The following is a 13,129-nucleotide window of genomic DNA, read 5'->3' as shown; positions in this document are numbered from 1 at the left end:
AACAGCCAAAAGACTTCCTGTTGTCAATTAGGATGACAAACCACAAACAAATACCTTTTACAAAACAGAAACAACGCCCTCCATCGTTATAAAAGCCTTTCAAAGCCCCAGACAGCAGGGGGGTTGTGGTTTCCATTTCTTTTTGGTTACTGATTTAACCGACATGAAATAGGAGCCATTATCCCGTTAAATGTACGCGGTGTCACTTGCTGTGTGCTTGAATTAATCCAGCCTTTTTTTAAATTTATTTTTTGTCCAAGCATTACTGGAGAGGTTTCTTAAATTAAACCGAGCCGAGCAGACACAGACACGCTGCTGGGAAAGTATGTGCCAACATCTAAATAAGATTAGCCTGAAAAGATGTGGCAGATTCACGCAGCCTTTGTCCACGTCGGTATCCGTAGGAGACGGAGAGAACGCGAAGCAGAGGGGGGAAATGAGAAAACACGACTAAAGTCATGGAAGCATGTTTCACATGGTCTCAATCTTTTTAATGCGTTTTTTTTCCCTCCGACTTTCAGCTTTAATCACGTTTGAATAACAGACACACTCAAAAATACCCAGAACCTTTAAGAAAAAGTTTCAACCTCTTTAATTAATCAGGATTGCTTAATACAAGATGGAGGGTTATAAGGAAAGAACGTTTCTTAGATGCATCTTAATTTCTTAGATGCTTAGATGCATTTTAATTTCTTTTTATTTCTTGTCTCACTGTCTACGTTTTTAATGCCCCCCCTCTGTTGAAAAGGGGAGCGGGTTGGAGTCCCCTCCACTGGAGTTTTTTATTTTTATTCAATGTTGCATAACTCTGTATTTTTGTGTTTATTGATGTAAAGCACTTTGAAATGCCTTGCTGCTGAAATGTGCTATACAAATAAAATTTGATCTTTATTTACACAATTTGTCACTTTCAGCCGTCTTTGTACTGCTTTTGTATTGTATGCAGCTGAGGTAAGAGTCTTGATTTCATCTCCAAACAATAATGGGCATTTCACTGAAGAGCTGTACAAACAGGATCTGAAGTAATTACAGTGAAAATGGCTCTTGAGGCTATACAGACTCAGGAGAACTGAATGCAAATTCATTTGTTTCTACTTCATAAAAATAAATCCCCCCACAATACAACAAAGTTTAGGGTTGAAACTTGTACTGTGAAAACAAGCGAACTTAAAAGAAAATTACATTTTAAAATCTGTTCTGCACTTATGGTTTTAGTTGGTCAAATTCTCACCGAAAGGCAGAATAACTGAAACTCTGTCCATCCCATAATGACCCGTAGACCAAGTGACCTGACCTCTTACCTGCATTACTGATAAGTACTTGGAGAAACAAACAGTTCGGCATACAGACATCACTCCAAAAAATAAAAACACAACTCAGTTGTTTTAGGTATCCTTTGTAATTTTAATTCCCATAATTTAGTTTAAATGACATTTTTTTTCCCACTAAAATTCTTAAATAAAACATTACAGTACGATATATGCAAATCAGAAGAGCATAAGATTTTTTTTTTTTGTCGTTGTTGAAGCAAGCTACAGTTTATCCTGAATTTCTTTGCATTTTTTTTCTTTTTTCTTCTATTTACCTTTTAAAAGGACTGGACAGTTGAGAAGCAGTAAACAGTAAGAAGACGACACAGAACTGCAAAGCCTGCAGGCCGGCCAAGGAGCACGTTTTATTACAAAAACGACCAGAGAAACAGACGATGGCACGCCATGTTCAGATGAAGGTCTGATTTTTTTTAACCTCTCTTTTATCTGTAATGAGAGATGGTTCTATGCAACCAGGAGAGGGCGCTATTACCCCAGTCCTGTGACGAGTTGCACCTTTAACAGCTTGTGATGTACATTCAGGGAGCGAGAAGAAAATGGCACATTCTGTGTAGATTCTGTTTATGAAATTATTATAATACAACAGAAGCACACTTACTCCCTAAATGACAATTTAGCCAGTTGCCAAAATGATGCCCCTCTTTATGGTGAGGAAAGTGGCAAACTACGCCATCTATCGGCTGAATTTACTGGACTGAACTAGAAAAAAAACAAACTAAAAAACATTTTTCATTTACAAGATTTCAAGTTGTTTCTGTCTTGAGGTTACTTTGCAATGTTTTTGAACACAGAAAGTTTTGGACCTGATGTCAGATAAATCAATTTATTAACAAAGTTTCAAAAACAATATGCAATGTTTTTTTTAAATTTATTTAATAGTTCAACTTTTCCTCCCCTAGAACTGAGCAATGTGCCCCCTTTTGGCCTATGAGGGCGATGAATGCATGGAGAACAAAGAAACCAAGAGAAAGCGAGTTGCACAAGAGGCTTGCACAGCGTGTTGATGTTCACTTGAAACGCCACAAGATGAGGAGCTAGAATATCAGCCTCCTGCTGTTAAAAAGCAAAACACCATTCATCTCCGAAGTGCCCTCCACACTCAGAAAAAATATATGGGGAAATAATTTCACTATTTGTTACAGAAGCTTTCAGTTTAGATATATGCTACTGCAGTAAAAAAAAAATATTTAAATATGTCTAGCACCTGTAGAGGGCGCTATGGAAGCAGCTGAAATGGATGCAAGGGTTAATGCCGAAGTGAGATTTTAATTCCATCTCTGTAAAATGAGATTCTGCTCTGTGTGCTGATTACAGTCTCTCCCTGCTGAAAGGTCGCGAGGTCAAATCTCAGTGAAGGCCTATCTGTGTGGAGAGCAGCGTGTGTTGCTCTTTTCCCAAATTGAAAGCCATGCATTCTAAGTTAAACTGCCTGCCGTACATTGTGTGCCAGCAAGTCTTATACGAGATGCATTCAGTAGATGCAAAAAATATGAGCAAGCAGGTTTTTTTTCTTTTTAAAGAAAATTCAGATTAATTATACTGGGAAATTTTTCTGCTTTGTACTTTTATGTTTTTCCACATGACAAGTTACACTGACTGCTTCGGACAAAAGCAGAGCTTCTTCAAAAGGTGCACTTCTTCCTCACAACACACAGCAGAAATTAGAAATCATGAGGAAGTGAACATGCCGGCTCCGTGCAGACCTCTGTGCAGCACGATCTGTGACAGAGTAAAAAGGTCATGAGCTGCAAGGGAGGTCAGCTGCTCAGAAACCAGGGAGCAAACCCTGAAGGGGAAACTTTTTTTTTTTTTTGCATTTCAGACATGATGTCATAGTAGATCTGTCCTCCTCTGGCAGCTCACGGCCAAAGTCAATGCAGTAGGGAAACAAAATTACAAAGTGTTTTCATCTATAGTTCAAAAATAAAAACGGTCATTTCAAAATCTGATCTACTCGCGATCGACACGTCAATCTACATGCTGGAGGACACTGGGCCCGGTGGGAGTGGGCACGAGTGCCAAAACAAGACGTGGACGGGAATATTTTCCGCAGTTTCTCCCCACCTCAAGCCCACGGCGTCTCCCTCTAAAAGTGCGCGGAAGCTCACCCAGGTTAAAACTCAGATATGGTAGAAAAATATATAGTTTTGATGAGATTTCTCTAGTTATTCTTTTCATCACTGAATTGCACCCACACATGTAGTGTTAACACGTTGCAGTAGCAGTGTAAAGTGACAGGGATCATGATCAGCACTACTACAAAAACCGCTGAGGAAAAAAAAAAAAATCAAACACACTTCCTCTCAACGCTCTCTTTCTCTCTAGACACTTCTGGTTATATTCCGTTTTACTTGCACTTAAAAATTCATGGTTAATAGTTTGTCTTTCATTGGCATCATTAGGCAACAGTTTTTTTTTTAAACAGATACTCTACAATATGGTTACAATGTAAACACCACAGTACTGAATTATTTTACCGTTTCTGCACAAAGTAAAACACGTTACAAGGCATGTGGCTACTTAAGCATAGATTTGTTCATGAAGAAAATAAAAAAAAACAAAACAGGAAACACCACAAAAACAACAAAAACATCCAACAGCTGGCATAGAGTTTGTTCAAACAAAAATAACTTTAGACTTTGTTCATCCGCAGGTCACCTAGGTAACCTTTTTTTAAAAGCTGGTGATGATCAGTTTTTTTGTTTTTTTTTCTAAATCACTTTCAGACAAAATGAGATCAAAGGGATGGTTCAGGATTTTAGAAGTCAGGTTCTGTAAACGGATAATGGAAAGCTAAAATCTTTCCTGCAGTAAAAAACATGGCGTCTCCATTTAGGTTAAACGCAAACACGTTCATCCAGAGGCCAAAGCTAACTGCTCATATGAGTGATGCCAGATTTTAAGCCTATCATCTTAAAATCTTAAATGTGATTTTGGCTAATGCTATTATGGTAATGCTAGTGGAGATTCACCAAGAAATTATTTTGGAGGGCAGATTTAGAAGTCGTTACTGAGGGAAGTAAATTCAAAGTTTCTTCTTACTTATAGCAGGAGGAAGATGCTTAAAATATCAGATTGTATCAATTTAAGAGACCACTTAAAAAAGGAACCATATCTCTGACATGACTCAGTTTGATTGTAACTCATAACCTGTCATATTTCACAAGAGTAAATTTGCCCAACCAGGGAGTGGAAGCAGAGCCAATGGGATTATCTGGTGTTAAATATCCACTGAAATTAAGATTTCAATGTTTCTATGAACATTAGGAATTAAAACCTCTTAGGAAAAATAAATTAATTTGTAATGGTTAAGTTTCAAAATGGCTAGTTTACAAAACTACCTAAGACGACCCTTTCTTTGCCTTAGAAATAATTTACACATAAAATGCTGGGATATTTTTAAGAGTTGGGTTGCTAAGACTTCAGAAGTGTGTTTTTGAACTGACTCTGCTCATATTAGCAATTAGCGGTAGCCTCTAATCCCAGTTAATTGCGATTTACATAAAATTAAGATCACAGTCGTACATTTAAGTCAAAGTTTCCAACATCAAAGAATGCCAATTGAAATCAAACCTGAAATCAAGACTTTGAACGTTTGGAGGTATCCAACAGCCCTAGGTTCAACATCCAAAATGGCCGCCAGGCTTACTGAACGTGATTGGTGGAGGTATAAACACAAATCAATGGGACACACTGCTCCACAATCACTATTTGTAAAACTGTTCCTTCAGAGTTGAATTTTCCTGTGATCATTTTTTATTGCCAACAGTTACCATAGATACCACTACCAAACAGTTTAGTTTTTTTTCTGAGTTGCAGCTGGAGCCTGATTATGAATTCTGGCTTCAGAGGCAATATCATAACATTTTTTAAAAATCAGTTTCCTTCTGCAGGTTAGAAATCAACTGCTTACAAACTTCTAACAAAGCCTCACTTCTTGTAGTCCCTGACCATCTCTTCAAGACAGATGTCTTATGATATTTAGCGTTATGAGCAGCCTGAAATCCTGCACCAGGCTTTAGGTGAGCCTTCACTCTGACTGTATGGAATCAAGCTGAACCTTTAGCACCGGCAGGCAGAAGACGCCTCTGCACTCCGAACACATTTGAGGAGCTATGCTGCTTTTTGCTGGAGTCCTCGTCCTTTACATGTTTTAGTGTTTGACATGATGCCATTTATCATGTGAAAGTAGGGTTCGATATGACAGTGACTCAGCTGTATGTATGAAAATAAAGGCATAAGGATAAAGATATGTTATGGGACCTCGTCAGTTTGCGCTCGCACGCCTCAGCTCAGTTTTAGTGTTTTGGCATCTTTCGACTCTAAATTGGCATGCTGAAATGTTGACTTTGGCATGGATCGACTGAGGAGAGTGACCTGTCTTTCCCCACCCAACCTTTCTGGTTCATTTCCTCAAATTGAGCCGTGTCCAACCAAACCACACTTTTTTATTTTTCCCTACTCTGAACCTCAGGCATGAATCATACTTTGTATGACGACGATAAGATGAAGAGCCCCTCCCCCCGCCCCCTCTCTACAACAATAAAAACAAACCAGGATCCCACTGCCAAACGCCATAAAGGACAGTATTTACAATACAAATTACATTATAATACATCATTAAAAAATATCAGACTTATCTCTAAAAACATACAGGAGCTCTCCACAAAAATTAAAATCAAATTCTTTAGTAAATTAGGTTTCTATGGTATCATGGAAAATAAAATGTTGCACGACTCTCTTTTTCTGAGGCGTCCTTTCCTTTTGGCCCCGGTTGTACCTAGCTGGTGTGTTTAAAATCTGACATGATGGATGGGTTGGTTAACCACACGCATGTCTTTTCTTATTTTTTTGTGCCAAAGCAAGCCGTAATACAACAGATCACACTCAGTCAGAACGACAATATGTACACTTTTTTTTTTCCTTGTTCGGATATCAGATGTGTGCTCACTGGTATGGTTACTTTTTTGTTGTTGTAATTCTTAATTTCTTTTTTTTTTTTAATTAAAAGGTAAATTTCCTATTTTTGTATTTACAGCAGACAGAATGATGCATATCCCCCCAAAAAGAGAATAAATATGAACTGATTGAAACTCAAATGAGTTGAGAGGATTTCCGGACAACAGAGCCAGGCAGCGCGGGAACCAACCCTCCTCACATCACCTCACAGTACAACCAAAGTCCATTTGTAAACCTCTGCAGCTTCCTCAAACTCTTCTCCTCACTCCAGTTCCTGCTCGCCTTCCCTCAACGACACCCACGCTACGATTTCCTTCCACGTTACCCCTTCTCTGACTCCCCTCTTCCATTCTCCACCGCTCGCCCTCCCGGCCACGTCCCCCCTCAGACGAAGGGCAGGATGCCGTAGACGAACAGGGCCATGACGGCGGCGCTGAACAGGCCAGCCACCGGCACCGTGACGAACCAGGCCAGGAAGATGTTCCTGAAGAGGCGCCAGTCCACGGCTTTCTGGGAGCGGATCCAGCCCACGGCTACGACCGAGCCCACCTGGACGGCGCCGACGGGGAGAAGAGACAGAAAGACAAATCAGCAGCAGAGCCGAACGCGCTTGAAGGCTGCAGAGACCGTGAAGAGCTGCAGGGTGTCTTTGCGGTTCTCAGGACTGTGTGCCCAGAATATTTTCACTTCCATTAGGAGACATCGCCGTCGTCGCTTTCTCTTTAAAAGCAAACAGTTTTTGTATTTCTATGCAGAACTTGAATGTATCAGGAGGTAACTCAGTCAATGAGGGATGTATTGTAGAATAATTTATTCATGCTTTTTGCACATCTTTGCCAGGGGTGCCAACAAATCGGTCTGTGTAGCTACTAGCTTCTTCAACAACTAAACAGATTGAATGCTACACTTCTGTGCAACCAGAAGCTTGTGACTAGATTTTGTATTTATTTATTTATATCTGCAAACCTGTAAAGGTTTTTATCCTTTCGCAATCAAGTTTAGCATCAGCCTTCTAAAAAAGAAAAGCCTGAGTAAAACTCCTAATAATATCTGAGCTGGTAGAGAGGTGACAGAGGTCAGCTGTGAATAGAAGAGCGTGTGCAACCTGCAGCTCTTCACATTTCAGACTCAAATATGCGTTAGTAACGGCAAGCCTGGAGGTTATTACCGGCTAAACCAAAAAAATAAATTCCCATGTGAAAGTCTGACGCAAGCAGGTTTAGCTTGTGAAACACACTCAGTGTCAGACTTTCACTTATGCATTTTTTATTTACCTTTAATAGCAGGAACCCAGTTCAGTTGGAAGAAAAAATACGATTTCAGACATGTTTGAGAATCATGTGCAGTGACTTGCTGTCAGTCAGAGCAGCAGGTAACGCCGTATCCGTCTGCTCGCATTCAGCCAGAGAAACGCGAGACGCCGAGCGCACTCTGATCTCTGCCGACCTCACCTAGCACATTTAAATCTGTCCACTTTTGTAGATAAAAGGTCGGACGGACAGTGAGGAACGTTAAGGCCTGGAGGTTCGTATGGGAGATTATTGTCAAATTGTTTGTCACCAACATGAACCTCAATACTCTAACAGAAAAAAAAAATTGTTTTTAGATCATTTGCATGCAGTAACCTCAGTTTTAGTGTCACCTGCCCACAGATCCTCTGAAACAGCAAAGTCACTGTACACAATCATCTTATATTGACTCACACCAAGGACTGGGCATCGATTTAGCCTCAACAAGAAGAGAAAAGCCCGATCTAAGAAAAAGATCAGTCGGACTCGACGCAAGTTAATGAAACCCAATCAATGCCCATAAATCCTCACATTCTCTCCTTCACACAAACTGAACCACTGGAGATGCACGGATATGACGTTAATTTATCGCCAAAGATTTGAAGGACACGGAGAAATCTCAGTTTCACTCTCTCAGTTTAAAATAACAAATGGCTTTAAATCCAATCCATTTCCAAATTAGAATTTAGTTTTTTAGATGGCATTTCACCAAAAACATCTGTACATCTCCAGACAGAATCATTTGAAAATGACATAATTACCACAATCATAAACCTCTAACCATCATTAGATTTAGCATCTTTGCAAAGCAGCAGATTATCCAAAATTTTAGGGAAGAAACATGATAGGGTTGTATGTGAGAAATGGAGATAAGGAATGGTGCTGATGGTGATAATAGTGATATTTAGACAAACTGATCATCAGTAACTGGACACCAGTTTTGAGTCTCCTGCAGTTTCCCCTCAGGGAATTCAAGCTTCAGGATATGGACACCCAAAGGTGCCCAATTCAATAACTCAACTACTAAATAACTGGGGAACATTGATTCACATAACTATAGGCAGAAAATCTGTACAATACAGAATTGTCCCAAAGAAATATTTATGATAAAGATGCACTATTTCATGACAGTTTTAGTATGTAGATTATTTGAAGCTTTTATGACTGAAATCCAAAAGTGCCATTATTCAAAAACCGAATAAATGATTTACTACTGGTATGGAATCAAACATAAAATCATGTGTAGATAAGTAAATAAAAATTAGAGATAATTCAATATGAAGGTTAATTATTATTATTCTACACAAAAAAGCAACTCATTTTCATTAATTGAAGTTTAAATATGGCATTAAACCCTTATAATTTCAGGGTGAAAATAATAATTTGTTAAGGTAGGCTAGACTACAAATACTTTTAAGAGTAACAACTTAATCCCCAACATCAAACCAAGTACAATCTTTGATGTTGCAAAGTTCCCTTTAAGAAAAATTGCTGGAGGAAAACTGCAGGAGAGATCAAAACTTCAACTTCAGGAGTTGCGATTGATTTGAGTGATCAACAGCTAGAGATGAAGCGCTGAGGAAGAGCTCTCATGGTGGAGGCTCCTCACAGCTTCACCACCAAGGACTCCAATACCTTGCAGTGGGTGGAGCTTATTGGGATGCCCACATTTGATGCAACAAGCACTGTTAGCGCACTCATTACTTCAATGCAAAATCCGCTGTGAAGACACATGAGTGGAGACAGAAAGATGAAGAGGGAGAGGTAAAAATAGTGGAAAACAAAGTGTGACGGGTGGGGTCGGGTAGGAGGACGCCTGCCGGTGGTGGGGGACAGTGGAGGGGAAGTCAGCTTACGACCGAGCACAGGAGGGTGGGGACCCACGCGCCAAACCATGCCAGTGTTGAGTGGGCAGCATTAGGAGAGCTGGTGGAAATGAAACAGAGTAATGTAGGTGTGGAGGAGGGAGAAGGGGGCGGGGATCAGGCAGGACTGGGTCTGGACCGGTCCGCCTCGCCTTCCAGTCTGGATCTGGTGTTCCTGAAAAGAGCAGGGGAGAGGAGCTGCACACTGAGGCCCAGGGCTGTCCGAGAACGGCTGGATGGGGCAAAACGCCCGGTGGGCTTCTGCTCTAACCGGACTTTTAAAGGAAAAGTTGATAAAGGCGTGGCTGCGGATGAAATAGCTTTGGCAATGATTTGAAATGATAAAGCTGAAGTTTTTTTTTAAAAGTGTATATTATAGAGATATTTGTGTCCAAATAATGGCAAAGCAAAACTTCTTAATCTTGTTTAAAAAATAAACTACTTTTAAAGCAAGAATGTTTCTTTCAAAAACAGAATGAAAGAGTGGTCATTATTACACCAAAATGACGTATTTCTGACCAGATTTTATGGCTTTTCTAACACTTTTAATTTTATTTGAAAATAATGATTTGTAAAAATTTGCTTTATTATTTACCTGAGAAAACAAAAAAAACTTGGTTTTTAAAATAATCTTTTCTCTTTTATGGGTCATATTTGATACGGTATGCTTTTGTGATTATGTAATTATCATAAGCAAAAAGATCTCGTATGTAAACCTCAAACTGTTTCTAAAACTTTTTTAGAAATTGCATGTATTTTATAATTTTGTGGGTGTCACAGTTTTTTGATCAATTGTTTAGTCATGATGAGAAAAAAAACTCAACTGCTTATAAACTAGTTGCAGCCCAGCAAAGACTGCTAGCACAGAACTGGTTTCACTAAACAACAGCCTGTTGTTTTTCATGGTGGAAACACAATTACAATCACTTCTATAAGCGGATATGACATCAGTTCTCACCGATTTATTTCATGCAAATAGAATCAATTTATGGGTATACAGGCTTGCAACAGGACGGGAAATTGATTGGACTGTTTAATACAAAAATGTATTGCATAAAAAGGTTTCATGTCAGTCAATATCTATAATTATTGATTAGCTTTTTGTTTTAAATATATGAAATGCAGTCAAACCGGTGAAGTGATCTTTCCTGCTTTATCCACAGCTTCCTTTCAGGCTGTTATACTCATTTCCTCTTGTCACTCAAAGCCGTTATTTTTTATTTAAGAGTAATGAGGCATGCTGGTGAATCCTGAAACTGCTGCTGTGCATGTTACTCAACAGGTTGTTGCTAGGCAACCAAAGAGTGAGTGAGTTAGTTGATGCCGCCMACCTTGTTTACCTAGCCTACATCCCCCAGAATGCTATGCGGTTCTAGAGCGCAGTTCAGTGAAATTATTGAAAATTTGATCCGACATCATATATCGATATTGATCACATGCCTATCGCGATACATATTGTTTTTTGCTTTATTGCTCGACCCTAAAGGTGTGAACTGAAATTTGCTTACCCAGCTTCAACAGTTAATACTGAGGATTTTATATAAATGACACAGCAGGAATTAAAATACTCCAAAAAATCTACCAAATCTCAGTCTTTTTACTCTGCTTTTTTTTCTTAAATTAATACATTTGTCATATGTGATCTCTATTGTAGTCTTTCCATGTTTAGAGATGAGCTCAATCAAAATTATTTTCAGTAAAAAAAAAAAAAAAAAAACGTTTGTCAAAGCCATCAAAAAATAGCCAGAAATCAGAACATTTTAACGACAATAAATTCAAATGTTAGAATTCAGCAATTTTTAGAGGATTTCCTTTCCGTCTCCAGGGATAATCTAAGGCCCGGCGCTCTGGGAGAAAGTGTGAGCTCCCCTCTTCCCTGGAGGCACCTGCAGGGGTCAAGAGGTCAGTCTGAGGGAGTGGGAGGGGCCACTCGGTCATACCTTGCAGTGTGTGGTACTGACAGGGATTCCGATATTTGAAGCCAACACGACTGTGAGTGCAGAGGCCAGTTCAATAGTGAACCCACTGTGGAAGGAGGGAGGGGAGACGTTCTTCACTGCAATGACTTGGACGGAGCTGCTGGAGGCACCGCCTCCCCAGCATCCACATCTCCACACACATTTCAACAGCTCTTACATGTTTACACATCACACAGTCAAACAATAACAATCAAACTGTAATTACTAAAGCCCTTCATTAGGCAGCCACACACAAAGAGTAGAGCACTTCTGTGAGGTCCTGAGTGTCTGTAGGTAATTTCAGGTATGGTGGCATGTGATCACAGATCGGTGTGACTCTGAAGAGCCTAATGCTTACAAGAAGACATAATTTCTCCAGAAATCACTCCCCGTTTCCAGGGAGCTTTGGCTCTAGAACAACGGATGAACTGAAAGAGAAAATCGTTAATGCATTCACAGAAAACACGCAAAAGTTATGTGCATGTGTCAGAAAATTACAAAATTAAAAAAATTACAGAGCACAAAAGCAGCAGCTTGAAACAAGAGGATTCCTTTTGTACTACTTCTATTATTGATATTTCCTAAATAAAAAGCAGCAACACTGAAGCAAATTTCTGGGTGGGTTTCATTTAGCTGCAGAGATATAATTGTTAAAATGTCATTCCAGTCGCTGGTCACTAACAGCAGGGCTAATCTGTATCCCAGCAGGGCTCCAATGATTTCACCAAAGGTACTCTTGAGCAAAGCTTCAATCCCTCTGTAAGCGGGAACTGCTTCAGGTAAAACACTCATGTTTCAGAGGCTATTTGAGTCGCTGATGGGGCTTTAGTCCAGATATATTCCTAAGCCTTCTGTGAATGTAAAATGGCATAAAAATGGAATATTGTTGCAGTCTCTTTCAGTAAGACATTATTATCTGCATAATGTACGCCCAATATTCCCCTCAATCTCACCAAGAATCCTACTGGGGAAATCTAATCTCTGAAGACTGAGATTAACAATCGAAGTGAGCTGGTAGAGTTCAGGCATTGCAGCAAGCAGAAATATTTAGAAGACATAGATGCTAGTCTAAGCGTTTTTGACAAATCAACTTTGCTAAACGTTAATCTAAATAGGTAGACAACTAGCTGATGTGGATTTCCTGATAAATTTTATTGTTAGACAATTATGATTTGACATTTGTCAATATTGTGTCAGAAACTGATAATGCACTAAAGTGAACAAAATAAATGCCATTTTGTCACAATAAATCATTAAATTAGAGGTTTTACAGGTCAGGCTTTCACACAGGTTTCCATTTTTGAATGAAAACCACAAAAGTATGTTTTTTCCCGTCATACTACTCATTCCTACTATAGGTGTTAGAAATATTATATTGAATGTGCAGCAAATGTACTACAATAAAGCTCCCCTTTTATCTCAATGGATAACTAGAGAGGACTCAAATTAAATTCCTATGCACTGAGAAAAGTTACTTCACTTTAGAGTGAAGTAAGCTTGACTATTAAGATTGGCAAACACGATTCTCTAACTTGAGGTTGAACTGACCGACTGATCTGGCAGTATGAAGATCTAGTTGCTTCAAACTGCTGAAAACTCAAACAGCACAAGCAACATCTGCACCGATCTGATCAGGCCGAGGCTTGAGGGGAATGACGAAAATCCGTACTCCAGGTTTGAAAATACCTCACTGCGCCGGGGATTAGTGGGGCTGCTTAAATATATGC

At 39.4% G+C, this 13,129-nt stretch overlaps 1 protein-coding gene across 5 annotated transcripts in view; it reads right to left on the bottom strand.

Moving 5' to 3' along the window:
* Positions 1 to 1,513: 1,513 nt before the first annotated feature.
* slc20a2 (solute carrier family 20 member 2) overlaps positions 1,514 to 13,129 on the bottom strand; it is a 55,454-nt gene continuing 43,838 nt past the window's right edge. For 4 of the 5 annotated variants that reach the window (XM_008418081.2, XM_008418082.2, XM_008418083.2 and 1 more), the window contains exons 10-11: positions 11,385 to 11,469; positions 1,514 to 6,839 (exon numbers count right to left, since the gene is read on the bottom strand). In XM_008418081.2, the coding sequence (XP_008416303.1) occupies positions 6,675 to 6,839; positions 11,385 to 11,469 (250 nt within the window). In that variant the 3' untranslated portion in view covers positions 1,514 to 6,674. Of the gene's footprint in view, positions 6,840 to 9,214; positions 9,300 to 11,384; positions 11,470 to 13,129 lie in introns of all 5 variants that reach the window. The other variant, XM_008418085.2, reaches the window with a different exon arrangement.

This window comes from Poecilia reticulata, linkage group LG9 (assembly GCF_000633615.1).
Source record: "Poecilia reticulata strain Guanapo linkage group LG9, Guppy_female_1.0+MT, whole genome shotgun sequence".
In the NCBI taxonomy this organism is placed as follows: domain Eukaryota; kingdom Metazoa; phylum Chordata; class Actinopteri; order Cyprinodontiformes; family Poeciliidae; genus Poecilia; species Poecilia reticulata.
The sequence above is the reverse complement of the archived record's forward strand: the minus strand, read 5'-3'. Positions and strand labels throughout refer to the sequence as shown.